Source organism: Varroa jacobsoni, unplaced genomic scaffold (assembly GCF_002532875.2).
Source record: "Varroa jacobsoni isolate VJ856 unplaced genomic scaffold, vjacob_1.0 scaffold_1246, whole genome shotgun sequence".
Taxonomy (NCBI): Eukaryota; Metazoa; Arthropoda; class Arachnida; order Mesostigmata; family Varroidae; genus Varroa; species Varroa jacobsoni.
The window spans coordinates 127,621-150,648 of NW_019214148.1; the positions used below are offsets into that span (position 1 = coordinate 127,621).

At 39.4% G+C, this 23,028-nt stretch overlaps 1 protein-coding gene and 1 long non-coding RNA gene across 5 annotated transcripts; one reads left to right on the top strand and one right to left on the bottom strand.

Moving 5' to 3' along the window:
• Nucleotides 1–280: 280 nt before the first annotated feature.
• Nucleotides 281–22,553, top strand: Polr1A (RNA polymerase I subunit RpI1). 4 transcript variants are annotated; one of them, XM_086971525.1, is made up of 21 exons: nt 281–738; nt 1,593–1,801; nt 2,084–2,457; nt 2,885–3,185; nt 3,555–3,734; nt 4,811–4,954; nt 5,329–6,477; nt 6,739–6,953; nt 7,522–7,857; nt 8,168–8,414; nt 8,639–8,839; nt 9,338–9,421; nt 10,006–10,173; nt 10,904–11,113; nt 11,507–11,803; nt 12,393–12,561; nt 12,891–13,054; nt 13,411–13,613; nt 13,798–13,954; nt 16,225–16,270; nt 18,433–18,560. In XM_086971525.1, exons 1-20 carry the CDS (start codon nt 570–572, stop codon nt 16,234–16,236), a joined length of 4,989 nt encoding a protein of 1,662 aa, XP_086827651.1. In that variant the 5' UTR covers nt 281–569; the 3' UTR covers nt 16,237–16,270; nt 18,433–18,560. The 4 variants fall into 4 exon arrangements, with proteins under 4 accessions (XP_086827651.1, XP_086827650.1, XP_022702360.1 ...); XM_022846625.2 differs by lacking the exon at nt 16,225–16,270 and adding an exon at nt 22,230–22,553 and having other exon boundaries at nt 291–738; nt 18,433–18,625; XM_086971523.1 differs by lacking the exon at nt 16,225–16,270 and adding an exon at nt 22,230–22,553 and having other exon boundaries at nt 291–738; nt 1,602–1,801; nt 18,433–18,625.
• On the bottom strand, nt 6,822–11,576 carry LOC111267994 (uncharacterized). The gene is made up of 3 exons (XR_002684946.1): nt 11,490–11,576; nt 8,990–9,066; nt 6,822–6,907 (listed from the first exon to the last, which is right to left on the bottom strand). It is a non-coding gene; the product is annotated as an uncharacterized LOC111267994 (long non-coding RNA).
• Nucleotides 22,554–23,028: the final 475 nt, after the last annotated feature.

The following is a 23,028-nucleotide window of genomic DNA, read 5'->3' on the forward strand; positions in this document are numbered from 1 at the left end:
GTGCTGTCAGCTTGTTTAGCGGATTTGGGAGGAAGAATGCCATGATTACTCAATTCGCTATCTCGACACAGACAAACATTATTTTTAAATTAATTTTAGTGCCAAATCGACCCAAGATTAAGCTTCAAACATCAAATATAACAAAGTTTTAATTCAGTGTAGCTTCGTCGTCGTGTTCGTTGCCGTACCACAATTTGAATTTGCCGCGCTTCTTTCGCGCTGTTAGCCCTTTCCACAATGACCTTCCAAAAGTTCTTTGAATCGATTTAGTCCCTAGTTAAATTCACGTGGAGGGGCGCGCTCATGTGACGAACACAGACTTTTTCAATTGTTGGTATCTATATATTAATATCAAGACACCAGGTTTGAAACTCGATAGAAGCATATGTACAGGTAAACAACACCCCACTGTTTCAAAAGTGAAAGACAAGCGCATTTTATTATGGTTTCGTTCCCAGACCAGTGTGCAGGTATGGTTCTGACAGGGCTTCTGTAGAAGTGTTGTGATAGTGTGTTCAGCTGTTACTAAGGGATCTGAAATAACACTGTGCTAAAGCGATAGAGACAAAATGGCTGATCTTGATCCGATGGCTGTGTCGAGCGCGGTGAGGAGCCTTTCTTTTACCGTATTATCGACCGACGAAATCAAAAGGCAGAGTGTCATGGAAATTAGCAATATTCAGACGTTTGATCTCATGGGTCACCCGTCGCGCGGAGGATTATATGATGGAAGAATGGGTAAGAATGTAAACTTTATTATGTATATCCAAATAGTTGCAAACTTCTACTTATAGATAGAGGAATTTTGGACACCTGTTAATCTCTGTTCTATCTTCTATATATTATCATAAAACAATAATTATTAAAAAAAATCATTAATAAATCTATTAAACAGAAATTAAATCATGAAGTCTACCGTATTATGTATAAGATGCCGATAGATTTACTTTATTTTAACCTCTTCCTTCAATTTTTGCAATAAAATACACGTGTTTTTTGTGCATTAATATGAAAGTCCATGGATCTTTGTAAGTATTATTGCTAGCATAATCTGACAAAATTTAATTAAGATTCACAATGAAAACTGAAGCTTCAACAACAACAACAAATGTAGTTTCCAAAAACGCGAAGGTGACTAAAATACATCGATGTAAATTGTATTTTTTTTGCCTAGAGGTATACAGTTATTATAAACCCAGATTTTAAGGTTGCAGAATAAACATTCGCATCTATATTTTTATATACGTCATATTAATTATAATTTTATACGTTAATATAATTATATACGTGTGTGCGGAAATCATAAACACGTTGCAAAAATATGTAAAGCTTTCCGATTCGGTAAATATCTTACAGTAAAGAATTCATGATCGACATGTTATATTCTCCCTTACTATGAGCAGGTAATATAATTCGGTAAGCTCGGTGTAATATAATTAATATATTAGATATAATAATTTCTATCACTTGTTCAACATAATATGGATGTTCGAATGTTCGCATAATACCATCTTCGTGAAATTCTAATATTGTTCCTCGTGCTAAATCGCTTCCATTACTCTTGTCATATTTTGTCGTGCTATCTGCTTCAGGTGCTTTAGAGCGCGATGAAGTCTGCGACACATGTTCGCTATCGCAACTTCACTGTCCTGGGCACATTGGCCATATTCCGCTCCCGTTGCCCGCGTTCAATCCTGTCTACTTTCGAGATCTTCACAAACTTCTTCGGGGAAGCTGTTTTTCTTGTCATCGGCTTCTAGCGCCACCAGCTGCGTGTCAAACCATTCTTGCTCAGTTGCAGGTTAGTTTAGAAATAATGGAAGTTCTATTTCTAAAGTGTTTTTTTTTCTTAATTCGAAGGACACCAAGGAAGTCAATCTAGAGGTAAAGAGAATCATGTGTTTGCTGACTAGTTATAATGAAATTGTAGAGTCATGGCGTTCTCATTTGCAGAAAATATAAAACTGACGAGTAAATTATATAAATATAGAATTAATATTAAAAAAATACGTCGAATTTAGAAAGTACCTCGAGGCAAATTTAATGTGATACGTACCTATGATTTATCAAAATTTTCAAACAGGTTTTAGAATATGGGCTCGTGGGTGTGGCTGGCGAAATTGAGGAAATTGCCTCCGAGATTATTAACGTTATGTCACAACAGAAAGCATCATTGCCAGATATCTCCAGCGAAGTTCGTAGAAAAATCGAGGAATTTTTACAAAACCGTCAGCTATCCGGCGATGATCCACGGTACGCGGCCGACGTCAAGAATGTTGTAGAGATGAAGCATACATTGATTAAGAACTTCGTTCAAAAGTACCTCATGAAGCCACGCAAAAAGTGCCTTTTTTGTGGTGAAATCAAAACCACTGTACAGGTTCAGGAAATGGCCAGATTTATCTTTACCACTGGTAAGGCCACAAACCGATCTGTAAACCTCGACAACGTGGAAAGGTATGTTAGAGTTTCGAGACTGTAGTGCTTTTTGGATATTATTGAAAATATCCATTCAAATCAGTATAATATTCAGCGCAATGTACAGTTTCAAATAAGACGCTTATCGTTCGAGATTCTGGCATTATCCGGAGAACTTCTTGTAAGATGCGACCTAAATAAATGTTTCGAGTAAGTCCGGTATTGTCGGTATCAGATGGCTGGTTCCAAAGGCAAAAGTGTGTTAATGTTTGGTTTCGAACGTAAAATACCCGGCTGTACTAAGTAATAATAACTAATAACCTACCACATCTATTCACATCTACCGCTGCACTATTTCTGGGGAACACGGTAAAGCGTAACTCATGCCTTAGACTAAAGTTAACTAAGTTGGAAAATTGTATTCTTGCCTATATACTCAGATTACTTTATTTTTCTCGTACGACAGGGTTTTGGAAAGAAGCCTCTACGGCAATAAAAGCTTCGTTGATGACGATGACGAGATGCTCGCTCTTAACGAAAACGCAGAAAAAAATTTTTTAAGAGAAGAGTACTCTGAGGGTACAGCCCAAACCTTTTTTACGGCAGTGCAAGCTAAAAAGCATCTTCGCGATTTGTGGATCCTGGAGCATGTTGTTATGGGTTATCTGTTCGGATCATTAAGAGAAGCCCAGTCCAGAGGAATGGAGCATCCTACTGATTTGTTCTTCATGGATATTTTGGCTGTCAGCCCGCCAAAATTCCGCCCGGTTTGTGTCATGCCTTGTATAACAGAACTTTGCGGTATATCCGATAATTTAAGGTTCTTTATGGTTATCATCATTGAGATATGTAACAGAAGAATCCGTAATAATGGCTGTATTAAATTATACTCATTAGTACCCGCCGGCCCATAGCCAGTATTTCCCGTCATTCAAGCGGCATTTTCTTTTTTCAACGATGTCCCTGTACAATTAAAGTTGCAAGGAAGGGTTTTACAGTACAATCGCATTTAGTTATTCAATAGTGTATTTTATTTCGTAAACTGCATACATTCTACGACAAATGTACGAACTGTTAATGGAGTCTTTGCTTTCTTTAGCTGAGGCCGATGTTTCACACTCTCTTTTCAATTTCAGTGTAACTTCATGAACGGCAAGAAGTATGAACACCAGTTAACAGCGTGTCTTAATCGCATTCTTCGGACAGCTCATGACTTGCAAGACATTATAGTCGTTATGAAACATAAAGAGCAACAACACGACACCAGTACACAGGATGCATCTTCGGTAAAGGACCAAAAAATGGAGATGCTCACGGTACGCTTAGCTCACTATCAGTTCCTTAGATGACCGTTCACTATATCGTATCTAGCCCATTTAGATGAAATAACGACGATCTTATATTAGCCACAGAGTGAAAATATATATACATGGTGGGGCATTCAATATCGAAATTTCTGTATGAGTTCTTTCTAGAATTTTATCTGAAAATAAGCAAATGTTTCATGGACATTTTTATGTATGCTACAGATATCCTTTCTGACGACCAAGTAGCTTTTTAATAGCAACCATACATTAAGCAATGTTGGTAGGTATGGAATCGTGAAATTGTCGTGAAAATACATCACATATAAAAAAAATTCCAGTATAATTAAATTTTGGGTTGATAGAAGACCGAAGTTGCAGAAATACAAGGCCTAAAAGAGCATACAAGGCCTCAAAAGAATTAACCGTTGGAATATATCTAAATGATCCAATTAAAAATTGGAATTCTGCTCTTCAAAGCGGCTTCTGATTTTTATATAACAGATCCAGGCATACTGACTCGTTAGGTCGTTGATTTTGAGTTTTTGAGCCCTCGAAATTGATCTTTACTGAGGATATTCTGGTTTGTTTCTTGAAAATATCTATTGGCTTTTTTTATAAGCTGCATGAAAACCGACAATAATGAAGACTGTCGATTTTTAGCAAAAGATGTTTTTTTGTGGGGCTTGTCCTGCATGAACACATTAATTTTCGCCCAAATTTTGAAAACAACGCACTATTTTTCACCAGGATGCTGCTTTGTTCCACTAAAGATCGTTTTTCCAATTTTAAGAATACAAAGTGAACGGAAAACTGCCATAAATTGTTTGGTTTAAAACGAAATGTTTGGTTTTCAGCGCCCCACTCATATACATATATATATGATCTCGAGAATCATCGGCCTCTTTTTTGTATATCTGACCGATTTGATTTACAGGGGAAACACATTAGAATCAGAGTATGTGAGCTCTTTCATGTAAGATAATATGTCGCCTGCAATCAGGTGCCATTTTGTAAAACAAGTACAGATCATGTAAGATTTGTATTACTCGAAATAATGACTATTGTTATAAACATCGCTATTTTAGATGAACGTTAACGCACTGGAGCCGGCGGGAACAAACCTCAATTTAAAAATGCACCATTACTGGAAATTGCTGCAGATGCGAATCAATGTCCTTTACGATTCAGATCTCGATCGAAACACTAAAGAACGCGCTGGTGTCAAGCAGGTATTATACAACTGTATTCTCTAACTACACGGGTTCGATAAATCTTCACATATTCGCTTCATTCGAACGCATTCATACCATATATTTCGTCCATTTATGTACTGAAACAACTCTTATACTAATGAAATCAATGACTCAAGTTTTTTTGTGATAAAGCATTTTACGCTACTTTTTTGATGTCTAAAAGTAATAATTTCTTTACGATATAGAAATTATTTCATGCCCAAAATTAGCTTAATCTTTGTGCTGTAAATATGGATAAATAGAACCGTGTAAGTAAACGGATATTAGCCACTAAAGCTAAAAAGTTCAAAAAAAGTGGCTCAAAAAAAACAATTTTTTGTTTACTCGTTTTTTGGTTGTCTCGAATATAGGTGTTAGAGAAGAAGGCAGGATTAGTGCGAAAACACATGATGGGCAAGCGTGTGAATTTTGCCGCACGTTCAGTCATCTCGCCAGACCCATACATAAACGTAGACGAAATTGGTGTTCCGATGGTGTTTGCGACACGCCTTTCGTATCCCGTTCCAGTGACTCCACGTAACGTTGAACAGCTCCGACAAGCCGTCATTAATGGACCTGACATTTACCCCGGTGCTCTTCTGGTAGAGTTTGAAGACGGACGAAAAATGCGGTTAGATACATCTTCACGAACGAAACGTGAAGCTGTAGCCAAAACGCTATTGACTCCGAATCCTGATGGAACATTAAGAAATGCTACCAAGATTGTTCATCGGCATCTGCAAAGTGGCGATCCTTTGTTGGTCAACCGACAACCGACCCTGCACAAACCTTCGATTATGGCGCACAAAGCAAGAATACTCCGGGATGAAAAAACTTTACGATTGCACTATGCTAACTGTAAGTCATATAACGCCGATTTTGACGGCGATGAAATGAATGCTCATCTTCCGCAGAGCGAATTGGGCAGATCCGAGGCCTGTCACATTGCCAGTGTTAACCAGCAGTACCTTGTGCCGAAAAACGGTGCTCCTCTGTCGGGTTTAATCCAGGATCATGTCATAGGTGGAACATTGCTAACGATGCAGGACAAGTTTTTTACGCGTAATGATTACCAGAGCCTCGTTTTCAATGCACTTACTTTCCTCAATCGGAAGATCGAGGTTCTTTCGCCTACTATTCTGAAGCCGGTGATGCTATGGACTGGCAAGCAGGTTGTGTCCACCGTGATTTTGAATTGCTGTCCATTAAATGCCCCGCCCCCGACAGTTTATGGAAAAACGACAGTACCAGTTAAGGCGTGGCCCCGAACGGGTAAGATTCTCGACCCGACGCTAACCGAAGATCTGGTGTTGATCCGCGATGGCGAGTTATTATCAGGTATTTTGGACAAGGCTCATTACGGTCCTAGCCAATACGGACTTGTGCACATCTGCTACGAACTCTATGGAGGCGAAACGTCTTCGCTTCTTTTGAGCGGTTTCGCCAGACTGTTCACACATTACCTACAGGCATTTCACGGATTTACTCTTGGTATTCATGACATCTTGGTTACAGAGGAGGTGGGTACGCATCGCACACATTGCCGACTATAATTAGTCCATCATTTATAAAGAAAAAGAAGGCGCTGGTGTCATGTGGGGTTTTGATAGAAAATCCGTATTTGAACACAGTTTATTTTTCTGCAGGGGCATTTCTATTTTACATTCTTAGTTTTTCCTCAGTTCACGAATTATTGTATGCTTCAGAACTTAAATACCCCCATATTTTGATAAATATTTTTAGCGCTTGGTTATTTTTCATTAACTATTGAACTCTCACAGGCCGACCGTAAGCGTCGCAAGATTATGCGGAGAGGTCGTCGGGGGGGTGATAAAGTTGTCCTAGAAGCTTTAAACGCCCAGGATGAAGAACTAACCGATGAAGAAAGAACAGCCAAGATGCGGGCCGGCCACTTGGCGAGAGAAGATCGTTTTCTCAAGAACTGGGACACTGTAATGAAAAATCACACAGACTCAATCAACAACGAAATAAACAAGTGTGTACAAGCTTCGAGAAGCAACAATTAGAAACTTTTAAGGCCCTATTTACCTTTATACTGCTCTGTTGTTCATTTGCACGTCAAGCGATTACTATTATTATCATTTACTAAAGGACTTTGATAAATGCGTAGATCCATTACACTGCAAAAGCAAGGGTTTTAGTCGTAGTCGTACTAATACCGATTGTTTAGTGCCACGTGAGTTTCCTTTAAAGGCAGAATTATAATGTTCTTTAATCTAAACATGTTTTCCATTATACCTTTTTTTGGTTATGCTCATGATAGTCGACCTTTAACATTTCAGACCGATTTCTCCTACAACAAAAAATTTTGTTTGTAGTCAAATTTGATTCCATTCTATGTAAAGTATTTGTTTCCGTCAAACTGAGACCGAAGACAAGTTCAATGTGGCACCCACAGGGCTGACACAGAACGACAGAAATTGCTACTGGTATGTATGCTAAAAAATCTAGTAAATGTAGGTTATTGTCGAAGAAACAGAAGTGAAGAAAAAAAAGGAAAAAAAAATAAAGTTTACTATTTGAGATAAAATTGATTGTTACAGGGCCTGTATGCCTGCTGGCTTGCAACAAGCATTCCCTGCTAACAACCTCCAATTAATGGTCCAGTCCGGGGCCAAAGGTGGCATGGTGAACTGCATGCAAATCTCGTGCCTGCTTGGCCAGATCGAACTTGAAGGTCGGAGAGTGCCATTAAATATAGCAGGACGCTCACTCCCGTCATTTCGGCCGTATGATCCAGCTCCCCGTGCAGGCGGTTTTATCGACGGACGCTTCTTAACGGGAATCCGTCCGCAGGAATTCTTTTTCCATTGTATGGCTGGTCGCGAAGGATTAGTTGACACAGCTGTCAAGACTAGTCGATCGGGATATTTGCAAAGGTTGCATGAGCTGAATTATAAGATACAAACCTCGTTTTTTTTTTCATTTTTACTGGACATACATGGACACTAGTCATATTTTCAACATTTGTATGTGTAAATAATACCGTAGAAATGGTATACATTTTTCACAGACTGAGTGTTCCGAAGAAAACTAGTTTGGCTTTTCCAACATAATAGTTACATGGTGTGCTAATGACTAGAGTACTCTGAGAGTTGTAATCAGTTGTTTGGCACATTTGAGGTTGATGTAACGATATAACGAAATCATTGCTTAATTAAAGGTACTTTTCATTTGTTTTGTGTTTAGATGCCTCATTAAACATCTAGAAGGTCTGATGGTGAACTACGATCAGACGGTTAGAGACTCCGATGGTTCCGTAATCCAGTTCCAATATGGCGAGGATGGTCTCGATATTCTCAAAATGCAGATGATACAGAGCCCAAAGCAGTTCTCAACTTTGATACGAAATGCTCCAATTTTGACGGATATGGACCACATTGAACAGACGAAAAGTGTTACGAACCTTGAGCTTCTTGGAAAGATGAATGCTAGAGTATGGCGTTTTTCATGCTTCTTTTCCTTTTTTTCTAATCGTGCTTAAAGGAGTACGAACATAAAACTCTAAAAAAAGATTACTCTTCCTATTTCTCAAAATGGATATGATTAATTTTTTTACGAAAGATGATATTGTAAAATCTAAATCTACTATGATTTAAATGTATAATTATTTCACTGATTTTGCTTACACGGATTTGGATATAATCTGAATATTTTAAGGTAGCTCGCTTCCATAGAAAGATTGCAAAAGGTCGACGACGTGAGAGCGAATTCACGATATTTTGTCAGCAAAACGAGGCAGAATATAAAGCTGCCTATCCGGATACCAATCCGGGAAGTCGGCAGCCGGCTTATAAAGCGCGGCTAATCAAAGCTTTCTACGAGCTCAATGAGCGCGATAGGCGCCGGCTGCGCAAACAGGTTTGTGGGACTTTGATCGAAGTGCAGCTTTTTCAAAATAGTTTTGTTATAGAATAACAAATTATCTTTCTATCGTTAATTACGAGTTTAGTCTCCTTCTATTTAAATGCTTTTATTAGTATCTAGATTTTATCATCATTAGGCACGAACCTGCTTTTGCGTGTCAAATTCCTAGTTTGTTCCAGCGCGTGCTGCACTTGGGTAGTATCAAATGCACCGCCTGCTGACTGACAAAAATCATTACATGTTAAATGTAGGTCGCCCTTCTTCTAAGTAGTATGCGTTTTACTTTACTAAATGGTTCCGCTATTTTGAAAACATTTTCAGGTTATGCATGATTCTTGTTATCGGGTCTGTCTTTTTCTGGATTTTTTTATGTCTTCTCAAATTGCCTCGGTAATTTTGATTAGAGGAAAGGTCACTTTCCTTAAAACACGTGAATAATACTGGTTTGCATATGTCTATATGATTTTCCAATTTGGATTTTCTATCAATTAGGTGATACTTTCCGCCGACACTGTGACGAGCAAGCTACGTCCCGATTTGCATCTCGGCGCCATCGGAGAAAAGCTAAGCTCAGAGGTACTCGAAGCTTTATTATGTGGAATACTTTATTGACTTCTGTTTTTATGTCTGTAAATCTTATTGTATACTTACTGACATTTACTCGTACACATTATCTCACAATGATACCGCAGTGTTTTTATACATAAAGATATAGACGGGAATTGACGAAAAAAAAGTGATGAAAAATCCGCGGAATGGCGTGTTCTATTTAGACATTACGTATTTGATAAGTATCTCAAGACAATTTGGTGTAAATCCGAAACAAAGATAGTTTTTTCCTGTTATTTGTGCACGTCTTTTTAAAAATGGAACTAAATTTTTTTTAATTCCCTATTAATCATTTACCTAACCCTCTTCTGTACATGTCCAAACAGATCGTCCAGCCACGGATTTATAGATGGATTAATGTAAACTGACGAATAGATAGTAGTCAGAATAATAGCTAATATGATTGATGTCTCGGTAATCGAGTTACAGATTGATTTGTGCCTTAACATAGCATATACACTTCGGCTGTGTGTAATTATACGAATATTTTGTCTGGTTTTAAATGCAATTAATGAAATTTGTGATTTTTTCTATATTGCGCATGACAATAGATCGATCGGTACGTCGAAGCGAATCCTGACAGACTCATTCTGTCGTCCGGATGTGACCTTAATGAGAAAAAGGTTGTGAGTCCCGAGGATTTTAGAGACATGATGCATTTGATTTATCAAAAGTCACTAGCTTGCGCCGGTGAACCAGTTGGGCTTCTAGCTGCTCAGGTAAACCGTGGCATCCACTAGTAAACATATCATTATTTCACTTATACGGGAGATCATTTCTTATAAACGTAATATTGATATACATAAGATTATGTGAGTAATTAATATACTTTTGTTAATATAAATTACTCTCAAAACAACTTAGCTTTATTCCTACTAAAAATGTGGTGGTCACATGATTGGTGTCGATATCGATTTAAATCTCCTATTACTCGTTAATGCTATTGAAATATCGATTATACGTTCTTTTCTATGAAGCGATCCAAGATACTTGCCGTGGCTAAGCAAGCATCGGCCCGGCACCACTGTGGTGTCGCACATTAAACTGAGCTCTGATGACCGAATCAAGAAAAAACATTGCTGATTCGGACAGATACGGTTTGAACAATTGCAATGTCGTATGCTTTCACTTCATTTTGCTTTCTCTAATTTAAATTTGTATTGTATAAGCCTCAAGTTTTTACCTACTGCTTATCATCCTGTGTGGTATTCAGTCTAGCCTTGTCAGTGGTTAGACCGCAGCTTCAAGGGTTGGCAAGGTAGTGATTATACTGGAATTGTTTGCTGCGAACCCTTAACATGTTAACTTTTTCTATGTACATGCGATTATGATATATATACTGCCTAGCTTAAGCCTGATGTTCAACTAGCGTGCATACATAGCTCGTGCCGTCAGTATTATATTTGATAGAATTACCGATAATATACGAAATTTACAATTCATTTACAGAGTATAGGTGAGCCTTCGACCCAGATGACGCTGAATACGTTTCACTTTGCTGGTCGTGGTGAAATGAACGTCACACTAGGAATTCCGCGTTTGAGAGAAATTTTAATGGTCGCCTCAAAGAACATTGCGACCCCGTCAATGAACCTGCCACTTAAGAAAGTGCCGCTTGTCGAATCCCGAGCAGAAAAACTCCGGCTAGGCATTTCTCAGGTTGGGTTGATGCTATATCTAGTTTGTAACTTGTGCGTTTCTCCGGAAGTCCATATTTTAGCGTATGTGTGATGTATTTATCAGTTAATTATAATTATTATTTTTTTATCTTATTATTTTAGATAATCTTACAGCAATGCACGTGCTACTATTCCCCATTGTTAAGATGGTTAGAGTTTGTGTTTTGGATCAAGATTATGATGCGTAATCAGATCAGAATGATCACTAAGTCCCGTTATAAGAAAAATGTTGCATAATCCCACTGTAAAAATTTTGACTTCTTTGAGAGCTGCTTCGACTGTCGTATTATAGTACATATGCTATGTGTTTTTAACTTTGATTACAAGCCTGGTCATTGGTCTTAATTTATATCTACCTTGCTTTAATTTGTAGGTGAATTTAGCTCAAGTAATTGAGTCGGTGGTGGTCACTGATCGGCTGAATGTTTCGGCGTCCGGGCGACCCTTTCGCGTATATCAAATACGCTTCAATTTTTTGCCGTATCGTACCTACAAAAAGACGCTTTACACGAATCCGTCAAAAATACTGCGTTTCATGGAGACGAAGTTCCTGAAAAGGTTTATTGAAAGTGTTAGAAAAAAAATTACCCTGGTTAAAGGAGCTCGCATGGTTGAAATCGGATCAAGGTCCACCCGTGGGAATACTACAATGGACGATAATCAAGATGAGGTAATGTCATATTCTGTACCTAACCACGACGTATTTATTCGTTTCAACCAAGTTTCAACGAAAAAAAAGATAAATTTGTTACGTTTAAATAATATGCGTTTAAAAAATTTAACCGCCTTGCGCCCGTAGCAGCCTTTTTACAAAAATTTAGGGTAATGTGCGTATTTGTTAACATATATTTTTCACACATAACCTTCTTAAATGACAAATGCTGAACGCAGTGGTTCATCGTTGTGAGTTTGGCTACATTGACGCTACAAGCTAATCGTCATGATCTTGGGAATGTGACAGTAGCCTGTCTCATTCGTCTGTTTAGAGAGGACTATATATGTTTATATACCTAGTAGGCACACTGTCTGCACGATTCAATAAGCAAGCCACGCGCAGACGGCGTAACTGCGAGGCCCAGCGCGCGCACCCCGCGGCTTGTGGAGCCTAGAGAGACTCCAGAATCAAAGGTTGTGAGGCACTCGATGCTGAGAAACGGCCAAAAAATATTTAAAACCACTTGAAGGAGTTTAGACGTACGCGAAACTTGTTCGTTGTTGTTGTCTTGTAAATTTACACTGAGGTTCCGTTTGTATTGTAGGGTAGCAGCCGTATAAACCTAAACGAAGAAGATGACGGCGACTCTTCTGGTGATGACGAAGGTGGTGAGGGCGAGACTAACATCGAATTTCAACGGGAGAAACACGAAGACGATCGAGACTACGACGAGCCTGAAATCGAAGAGTATCAAAAATCAGATGATGAAGATGGTGAGTATTAGAAGCTGCTGGCGCGAGCGACATTTTTTGAAGTCAGTTATTTACAAGAACCGGCTCCATTGTCTGGCAAACTGATGAATGATCTAATTCGCAATAGCAAAATGCATTGAATTTTTGATGAGGTTAGGGGCGCAAACGCGATGGTAATTACATTGAGTCCGGTAACTACGAATACATGTCGACACATGTGCGGATAATATCAAAAAAGTTCGAATCGATTTGGCGGCGAAGATGAGAAATCGAAATTAAAATAATTTTGTTGTCTGATAGCTTCATGATAACGCTGTTTTTTTACATCTTGTCTAATATCTGCAATACAGATAATGGCGAAATTGATGAGGAACAGTTTGCCCCAACGGCGGAAGAACTGCGTCCTCGCGATCCGCAAACATCTGAGAGCGAGATGGACACGACGAGAGCTCAAGAGTTAGCGAAAAGAATCAAAACGAAGGAGCTGAAAGCTCAAAAGAAATTGCGTGCTAACGTATGTCTTCGTTTTCTAAATGCTTCTTCTATGAATGATGATTTTTGTCGAAATTAATAGACTACATAGGAAACTTCGCATTTAAAAGACCTGTAATGCGACACAATCCTGATAAACGGATGTTGATTAGCGAGAATCCGGTGAAGGTGCTCGTGTTGAACGAACTTGATGAAACTGGAGTGATTGAGCTAAGGAAATGTATCTGCGCACCTGAGATTAGTAGCCTACAACCTGGTTCATGCAACTATTGGGCCTGGAACTACAATAACATTTAGTAATCTTCTAGTGCGAACTTCACTTTTTCTGTGGTCACCCAGCCTTAGCTCCATTGACATGTTTCATTTTTTAAATTCCAGAACGTAATCAATTACCACACGTGGGTAACAAATTACGACTTCGACACGGAGCGTGAAGAATGGTGTGAGTTGACCTTCCAACTGGAACTACAATATTCGAAGTTTGATATGGCTAGTTTGGTTGAAGAGGAGGCCAGAGCGACGGTGCTACATTCGGTAAAGGGTATTCAGAGAGCTTTCCTCGTGAAGGACAATGATGACAGGTTGGTTCTGATACAAAGACTGTTGGTAGCTTATGCATCTAAGAAAACCCTGTATGTAATGAAATTAATGTTAGCTGAATAAACACAAATTGAAGGTGTAGATTACCAATTGTATTCACTTTCACTTTCGAGCTATTCTTAACACTTTGTTTTTTTTATTGCTTCTTTATTACTAATACTCCAGATCGGGTTGCGGCAAAATGCTCCAGACGGAAGGTGTCAACTTCGAAGAGATGTTCAAGTATGATGATATAATCGACATGAAACGCATTAGCTCGAACGACATCTACGCAATATCACAAGTGTTTGGGATTGAGGCTGCGACAAAAGCAATCGTTCGGGTGAGTAGAAGCAAATTTAATTGTTATTAACACTTTGGTCTATGCGACTTTTCTTTTTCTTTTTTTTTCGTTAAATACGCATTTTTACGATAGATCGTTTTTTTGTTACCAATGGTGCGTGTATGAGGTAGACTAGGATTATTTTGGGTCGCAGTAAATTTTTCGTGTCTTCTCTTTTAAATGGAAAATTGTAATAAATTGAATAATTCAACTTATTCAATTTAGTAGTAGTACAAACCGAAATGACTTCGACTTCAAAAATATAAAGGAAAGCATATATATATTTATATATATACGTATGTATGTCGACTTTGAGACCGACAAAGGTGCGCCTTAAAGCTCCCGCCTTTAATCAAACAACTGCTTCCCCAAATGAATGTCAGTTTATCCAGATTGTAAATAGCTCTCACTACTAGTAGGTTGTTCAGATGGTGCGCCAGCCTGGGTATGCATGTGTCCCCATATTACCTTATATGTCCGTGTATTCGAGGGTGTGTTCGAAAAAAAAGCCCCTGCACTTTGAAGGGAAACATCCTCGCGGGTTATTTCGCCTTGGCCGAACCATACAGACGAAGCGTGACGGCACATTTTCTCCGGTGATCCACTGGCCTGTGAAGCCAAAGATGTTCCCTCTCGTTGGGTCTTCATTTTTCCTGAAAAACGAGAAATGTGGATACTTTTTCAATCCAGTTCGGTAAACAGCCGACGAGGTAAGGGGCGTAGTAAGGGTAGAGATGAAAAAGCGCAGGGGGCGATGTTTCGAAAAAACTTGGAAGAGGTCATCTACTCTAAAATGATGTGGTGGTAATACAAGTAAAGTAGGAGCTACGTTTGCTATGCTCAGATTGTCGCGTAGAACTCGTTGGGGTTAAGGGAAAGCGTGCACACGCACTACGCCGCGCTTTTAACTAAATGGTGCTGCCCTCTCGATAGAATATCGTGCTAGTGGATTTTAGGGTGTATATGGAGAAAAGGGATGAAGACTTGGGACTTGTAACGCCCGGGTCTTAAAAATAATACACCACAAGTGTTTCTCGTGAACTAATCTGGCCAACTTATTCAGACAATGTACTTTTCCGTTCTCAGCTGTTTGCATAAAAGATACCAACCTTGCTTGCTTCGCTAAAAGCAAAAGTATGCCGACCAGCGATGCTGGGAAGTAAAGAACGTATTTTCTGGATGCGACTGTTTGTCAGAGTATTCATCGCATTGTTTTCATAGTACTGCTAACATATGCCGAGTACAATCATTAGTATATTTCTTGTTCCTATTATGTGGCGTCTCGTGCGACTCCCGTAGAGCCTATTAGCTCTTCGGCCGACTAACAAACTTGTTCACAACCCAAGATTCTCAACGTTATATGTAGAGTCATTTAAATTGAATAATTAACCCTTTTTGTGCAGATTCTTATTAAGTGGTATTTAAATAAACTAGGAATGCACCCTATCCATATGCTAAGTAAATAGTGATTCGTGACCTTTATCCAAACTTGAATAAAAGAAATTAACTCTCTGAAGCTGATCTTAGTTTAGGTTTCGCTTTCAGATCTCTATGTATTGATTAAAAGTGTGCTAAGACAGCAAACGGAACTGAGTAATCCCATATTGCTGTACAAAACAGGTTTTAAAGAACGAAAAAACTTTGCAAGGGTAAACTTAGGCTTGTTGCCATTGGCCAAGAAAGTTAACAAATCGATTTGTTACCAGATGCTCTGTACAGTGCCAAAAAGATTACAATTTTTTTTTTTATATAACCCGTACTTTTTACTAATGTTGTGCTTGCGAATTGTATTCAAATTATTTGAAAGAGGTCTAACCAAAATGTTTAGCAAATAAGTCTTGTAAGCGCTCGTAACGGATGCACAATACTGTACCAACCATTTAGTTCTCCTTTCTAATCTCGACATTCGACACAGCCATAGGAACTATAGAAATAATCCTGTATGTTAATAGTTGTTTTGGTTGTGACTGATTGCTTCTACGGCCCTCGTTTAAGGCGTCTGTCTTGTGATGATAGCACAATATGGAAAAGGGATGAAGTATACGTGAAGCTTGGTCGGCGTCTAAGTCTCCATACCCCATGTTTCCTTTGTTGGAAATTGTAAAGCTATGCTAATCCCTACAATTGCTTGGTTAGTCACGTTTTCTACAATGACTTCGTCCGCTGTTGTTGTTGATCTTGATGTTGTTCCTGCGGAGGGAGTAGAGGGAACAGAGAAGGTTCGTCATTGTAATGGTTTCACTTTAACTAATATTGACTTTTGCAACAAGGTGGAGCAGTGAGACGACGGACCCAGTGTGGCGAACAGCACAATGTGTATGTATCATTGCAACCTTCGTTGTACAGTAATTAGTTATTTTTCGAAAATAAGGTAGCTTGGAGAATACATGAACTGGACAGTTTGTCTCATCGGTTTACTTTTATAATATAACTACATATAATTTACTTCTTACCTAGTGTATTGATCTGCTATAAGAACAGCGGAAAAACACATTAATGCCTGGAGAGCTTAAAAAAGAATTCAGGCTTTTCTTTACTATATTGAATTATACCTGATTTATTGCGTGTACGTAAATGGTTAAATCGCTATCCAAGAGACTTGATCACGTAGCAACAAAAACTGACAGAATTGTATACCAGATATGAACACTGATTAGACAGTATAAATTAACAGCAACTTGAACGTGTGATCTTTTTAAGTGGATAAAGTGCGATTCATTTGTAAAAGCCACTAGACTTTTTTTTATAGGTGGACTTTCTTGCAGCAGTTTTTTTTTGTAGATTTCATTAGAGTCGTTGTATCGTAGGGAAACATGTTTATCTCGTTGGCTTTCATTTGAACGCCCTCTTTTGCCATTAGAAGGGCTTTGTACGATTTATGCGCGCAGTTGATCTTATGCGCATATACATATATAATCATGCGATTACAATAAAACATGGTTAGTTGTGTATTTATAAATGATCGCCGGCGTGCGCGTTCTGCTCTTCATCCCCTCTGGCTAACTGTAACTGAGGTGTATAACTTTAAATGAAATGCTAGCGAAAACGGTCAAACGGCAGATTTTGTTAGCTTGATAAACTTGTTGAGGATCGGCCAGTCTCATTGGGAATAGCAACGAAGCAATGCATGGCAGGGCAATGCTAGGGTCGCTCGCAGACCACGGATTACTGAACAAGTTTGCATATTATTAATGGTCGATAATCAAGGCGGCCTTCCCTTAGCAGAAAAGTCCGCCTCGTTGGCTAAACCCCCGGAAACCGGCCTGGATTATGAGAAGACAAAAAGGATTTCGGGAAGCTAGAAAAGTCGCTTAAAGGGGCCTTTCTTGAGGCTGATTTCATAGCAGCGTTCGAACGGCAGCAGACGGCTGGTGCATTTACAGACACTAGAATGTGAGCTTTCCTCAACTGGTTTGGCTTACCGATCACTGAAGAGGCCATAAGGTCGAAAGATGAAAAACCAGGGAGAGGGTGAATCTAGTAAGAACGTTTTTCTTCAAAAGGAGCTTTTTTGTCCTTAGTGTATGTTATAACGAACAGAGTGATAAATAAGCGGTCACTGTTTGCTAAGGATGAGGCGTTAAAGGCCGGGTAGCGGTGCGAAAAGAGAGAGTTACTGCGGAAAAAAATTTTTGTAGATTTAAATCGGTAACAGTACCATAGTGAGTTACCGTGATAGGTTATGCCCTTGGGAAGATTCCTGCTAGCAGACATTAGGTAAGTTTGGAAAGTCTTTGAGAAAAGTTCAACAAGTATTGTATAGGGCTTTAGCGGATTCTCTATCTGAGGTCAAAGACTCAAATGTTGTCTCATGCTCGAAATTGTTATTTGCATCCCAAAACTCAGAATTGTCTTTTAAATGAAAATACATATATTCTTGAGCACTCAAAGTGTGTCGTCTTGTATCGATGGGTTCACCCAGGAATGTTTAAAGAGAGCTAATGAAATATTTTGATATTATGTTCGATATTTAAGTGGTCAGGCCTTGCTTCATACAAGTGACTGCTAGCACGAAACAAAGCATATCTACGCGAAGATTCGAACCTAGACCACCTCTCCTGTCCCTAAATTTAGTAGAGAACACATTATCGTCGCGCTACCACGAGAATATTAAAGGAAGATAACCTATGGATAAACAAAGTATTTTCTATCAAGATATTCAGTTTTTCTGTAAGAATTTACGTCTCTTGTTGAAGTGGTGCCCTTAAGCTAGTAAAAATAAAAGTAAAATCGCTTTCTGCGAAGTATTCTCGTCTTAAGTACTCCTAATTGTAAATAATTTGGCTTTTCCTATATATTCCATAAATCCCAAAGTTCTTACAGAAAACGTTATTACTGACCATGCCTTTTTTCCTTAATTAAAGCCTAAACATGCAAAATCGACACTAAGCACGAAGATTCGCAACAATTTGGAAAGCACTGTTAAATCTAACCCACTTAACCCAATGTGCCAATATCGTACTTTTGGTTTTGTGTAGGAGGTGACATCCGTGTTCGCCGTGTACGGCATCAAAGTGGATCCAAGACATCTAAGTCTGGTAGGGGACTACATGACTTTCGACGGAGCTTACCGCGCCTTCAACAGAATCCACATGGCAAACAATGCATCGCCACTCCAGCAGATGAGCTTTGAAACGACGTGCACATTTATGAAAAACGCTGCTTTATTTGGTACGAAATCCCCTAAGACAGATACGAAGACAATCTTTGCCATGCTAATAGTGTTTCTGTTTTTAGTGCCTGGTACGATCATTAATTACGGCGTTGAAAGTAACTCCAAACAGCGACCCTATATGTCTTCATACAAGAGACTTAGTTCTAGGAAAGCAAATACATAGCAAACGCGTTATACCATTGTACATCGCTGCGTGTTGGGCGGTGCTTATTCAGTAAGCATTCTTCGGTGATAAGCGATGTTTGTTAGGTGTTATTATCATCATTTAAGAACATAAACTTTTGTGAAGTTTCGATTTAATTTCATTTTTTACCCGTGTCAAGAGCTCAACATAAATCACAGCAATTAGTGGTATGATTGTTAGTTACTACCAACTAGTTGTATGGTACTTGGTTGGAGCTCGTGAGGCACGCTGATTTACCATACGAGAGGTAAACCCAAGTAAACTTTTCTAATTTGATGCGGCGGTGTTCCTACTCAGTACTCGGTACTAAGTTACTTAGCTGCGCTATGCTTCTCTGTGATTTTCCCGCTCGAGTATGTTGATTCGCTTGAGGTTGCAAGGACTGAGAAAGAAAAAGGGATCTGTTATATCATCCGTGTCACCCAAGTGGCCTTGTTTGTGTGCGCGCAGTATTTTCGTGCCAATTCCCCATAAGGACACACTAACCATTAGTAGTTTTCTGCTACTCAGTAACGTCGCTTAATAACAGGCCAGAGCGGTCTTAGCAAATGCTACCCTTGAGGTGTACAATATTGCATGGTCATTACAAAGCCGGATAACCTTGAATGGATGCGCATCTTTGGCGTTAATGAGTTAGACAGGCCATTATAAATCAGGGGCGTACATGAATACTTGCACGGGAGGTACGAATTCCATGAATATATAACGTACAGCTTGTTCCCTCACGAGGACAGACGGCTCTCGTGTTGACAGTCTCATCGCGGTAAATGACGACCATTGAACTGTTTACTACGCAGTGCTATACGGAATACATTTTTTGATAACGGTACGCGATTATCAGATGTCGATCCTATTTTACCCTTCGTCGCAAAACATATTGAAAGAAATGTATGAACCGCATCTGCGCTACTTACGAGCTCATTTGCCTTATTATTTTAATATTGTTCTTTTTGTTACTATTAGGTACTGTTCTTACTGTTATTATTAATAGGATCTGAGGTTGTCAATTAGCTTAACAGGAGCGGTCCACTAAATGATGTCTATTTTCGTAACGCACAAGAAACTCGTTAACTTCAAAGAATCGGTATGAGACAAAATCATGTTTTGCTCCCGAACTGGTTATTGAGACTTCGGCGTTTAATCTCGCAATACTTCTATGTAGTAATGGTCGTCATAATTCTCGGATATAATTATTACGACTATTATTATACATATGCACACACATCTATTTACGTCTGTATGAGAACGTAGTGCGTAATCTTTATACCGGATAATACCGTAGATTAGACGTGAAATAAAATAACCAATTTCAACATGCTCCATACGGACGTGCATGATAACTAATGTTGAGTGGACATCGCACCGATTATGCATCCAACGATGTCTACTCCAGTTAGACAACCTTTGGATAGGGAAATTGCGGAGTGGCCTTAAAAGGACAGGCCCAGCCAAGGAAAGAAGCGGCCCATGTATGGTCCGCAGATGGTTTCTGCCATCATCAAGTTATGGGTTGTTGCAGTCGCCGCAGTCGAGTGAGGTCGGGTCCCAGTTTGCGACAAAAAGTTAGGCCGAAAGAAGCCTCTGACCACCTGCTGCATGCCCTTCTAGGCTACAGGTTTTTTCGTCTTATGTGATTGGTAGACGTCCTTATAGCTTTTTTTACCCGACCTACTAATCCTTGTGACCTTTAGTTCGCTGCTGCACTGTATAGGTTGTGATCCATTGTTTTCTTTTGCTAACGATGGGTCAACCTAAGGCGCGCCTGGGTGGTTGCACGGCTGCCGTCAGGCGAAGGCAATGGCGCAGACGGTTTTCGTTTTCACAGGCTGATCTTGTTGTACCGGTGATCCCTAATCGGTTGCCTGGGTAGGTAAAATTCTAACGCTGGATGATAATACGCATAAAAAACGGTACGGTGAAATTATTACGATATGATTAGGTTTTTAAGAATAGTATTTGATTATTAAGTATTTAGTGTTCCTCGGTCGGTGAGAAATACTAAATACAGATATTCTAGAGTAGTTTGTAGTAGAGATGTTTGTCGATTGTGAGAACACTAACAATAACAGAATAGCTTGAACCTTTTTACCCAGTTCCGCAGAGCTATATAATACTACGGATTGATAGCGTTATTAACTGGCGATATTACGGGGCATTCGTTTGTCAGCTAGCGTCCATACTCAAATTAAACTAATTAGTGGTCAAAGATTTCAAGTACCAAATTTCCACAGGCACTAAAATGGATTTACGCACAACCGAAGTGCTGCGTCACCAAGCCATTTCCGCTCCTTAGGCATCCCAGAAGCTTTTAACATATCTGAATCAGTTCCATGAAATGAGAAGAGGCTGCTGAGGGCAAAAACGAGGTAGCGGGTCATGATTGCTATCTCGTGCTGTCGCCATTGAGCATAGTATATTGTAGTTTCTCCCTGACATCTGTAAAAGCTGGATGTCCAGTCGATACAGTGGCCTTAACCATCCGACGCTCGGTGGTCGCCTTACTGGACTATATTATTAATGAATCGTTGAATCATTAGTACACACCGCTTGCTTAGTCGTCCAGATAAAGACGCTGTGGCCACCATCGTTGCTCAGCTATGTCTCATGCTAACGATTTGACGAGCTCAGGCCTCATTCTTTCATGAGCTACCGTTCTTGTAAGTACCCACTAAATGAGTGACTTCCGCTTTTACCACTGTCATGATCAATCGATGATGTTCGTGAGTGGTTACCAGACGCCGATTTCCTCAGCCAACTTGTCCCGTAATATGGGGGGCAAGATGTAGTAGGCACCACGATGATATCTGTTTGGAGAAGTGGACGATTCGATTTTCGGCTTCGTACGAGGCAAGGTAATGTTAAACAGGCCTTTTGTCAATCGAGTCGCCAGAGCAGTGTGTCCAGCTGTTGACGATATGAAGACAATCTTTTTCGATAAGCAACTGTGCTAGCAGTGTATAATGCTAGAGTGCACCAAATGAAAGTTCGAGCGTACTGATAGGCATTGGGTAATAGCCTGAAGAGAAAGACGCAGAATAAGCGCTTGGCGGACTAAGAGAAGCCATTCGACTAGATGCTACGTTTTGTCTTTGTTTTTCTGTTTTGGCTAAATTGTTGCTATTGCTGTTAGTTTATGCATAACAGCGGCAGACCTTTTCTCGAATAAGACCGATAATGAGCGTTCGATTGAAGCTGGATTTGCTTCGCTATTCAGGGTTATGGAGAGAGACGGATTTCAACGTGGACTCACATCGAACAGCTACCATGTTGCTTGAATAAAGCTGACTCTGTAAATCGATATTTATTAATAATTTTAATAATCAATATATAAGATATAATTAATAATGAATATAAACCTATTTTTATACAAGATTCAATGTAATGAAATATGTGCTTCTGTATTTTACATTTTGCAGGTTTCTCGGACCGACTCAATTCACCATCCGCTCGACTAGTAATGGGTCAGCTCGTTGGGGCGGGCACCGGAATTTGCGATATGTTGGGAAATATACCGAAGCGGGGAAATAACAAATATGCGATTTAGAATATAAGTAGCATATCATGTCTATTTTCGATTAGCAACAAAAATCAGGGCGGATCAGATTGTCTATTGAATACATTGGTTGAAAAGCATCACGCAAGAAACGTTAGGCTTACTATTGACTTTTTCAGAGTGTTAGCTGAGTCTTCGTAGGTAAAAAAAAAAAGAAAATAAAAAACATTTTGGTACGTATTACTAGCATGGTGAGTGTTGAATGCGGGCTCGGAAGCCGCCAAAGACTAGCACAACGTCAACATAAATGTTTTCAGGACGTGTGAGATGTATAATACAGATCTGAGGCGAACCTGAGACATAATGTGGCTTCCGCGAGATGTTTCCTTCTATGACTTAAAGCTATTATGCCCCCTTCGTCGTTCTGTTCGGTTTGCAGTGAAGGTGAGTAAAGTCTCCTTTACTCTGAACTAGTTCCAGGCTTACGCTGGAAGCAGCCGATTTCTAGTGATCGAGAACTTTACCCTTTTCTACTCTAAGGGATATTAACCGATCTAATAGTGAAGCCCTTATATTCGAGCCCTATTTACCGCTTGGTTGTCCTGGCCACAAGCAAACACCATCATGTGTGAATCAGCATGATCGAACATTAAGAAACAATGAATATATATACAGCAGGTTTTATGGAGACCGAAAAAGGTACATTGGGGCCACGCATTGTC

Excerpts from the sequence above, each read along its gene's own strand:
- Polr1A (XM_022846625.2), top strand. The coding sequence starts at position 570 with ATGGCTGATCTTGATCCGATGGCTGTGTCGAGCGCGGTGAGGAGCCTT. Across the intron at positions 739-1,592 it reads ATTATATGATGGAAGAATGG|GTGCTTTAGAGCGCGATGAA; the intron begins GTAAGAATGTAA and ends TATCTGCTTCAG. Across the intron at positions 12,562-12,890 it reads AAAATCAGATGATGAAGATG|ATAATGGCGAAATTGATGAG; the intron begins GTGAGTATTAGA and ends TCTGCAATACAG.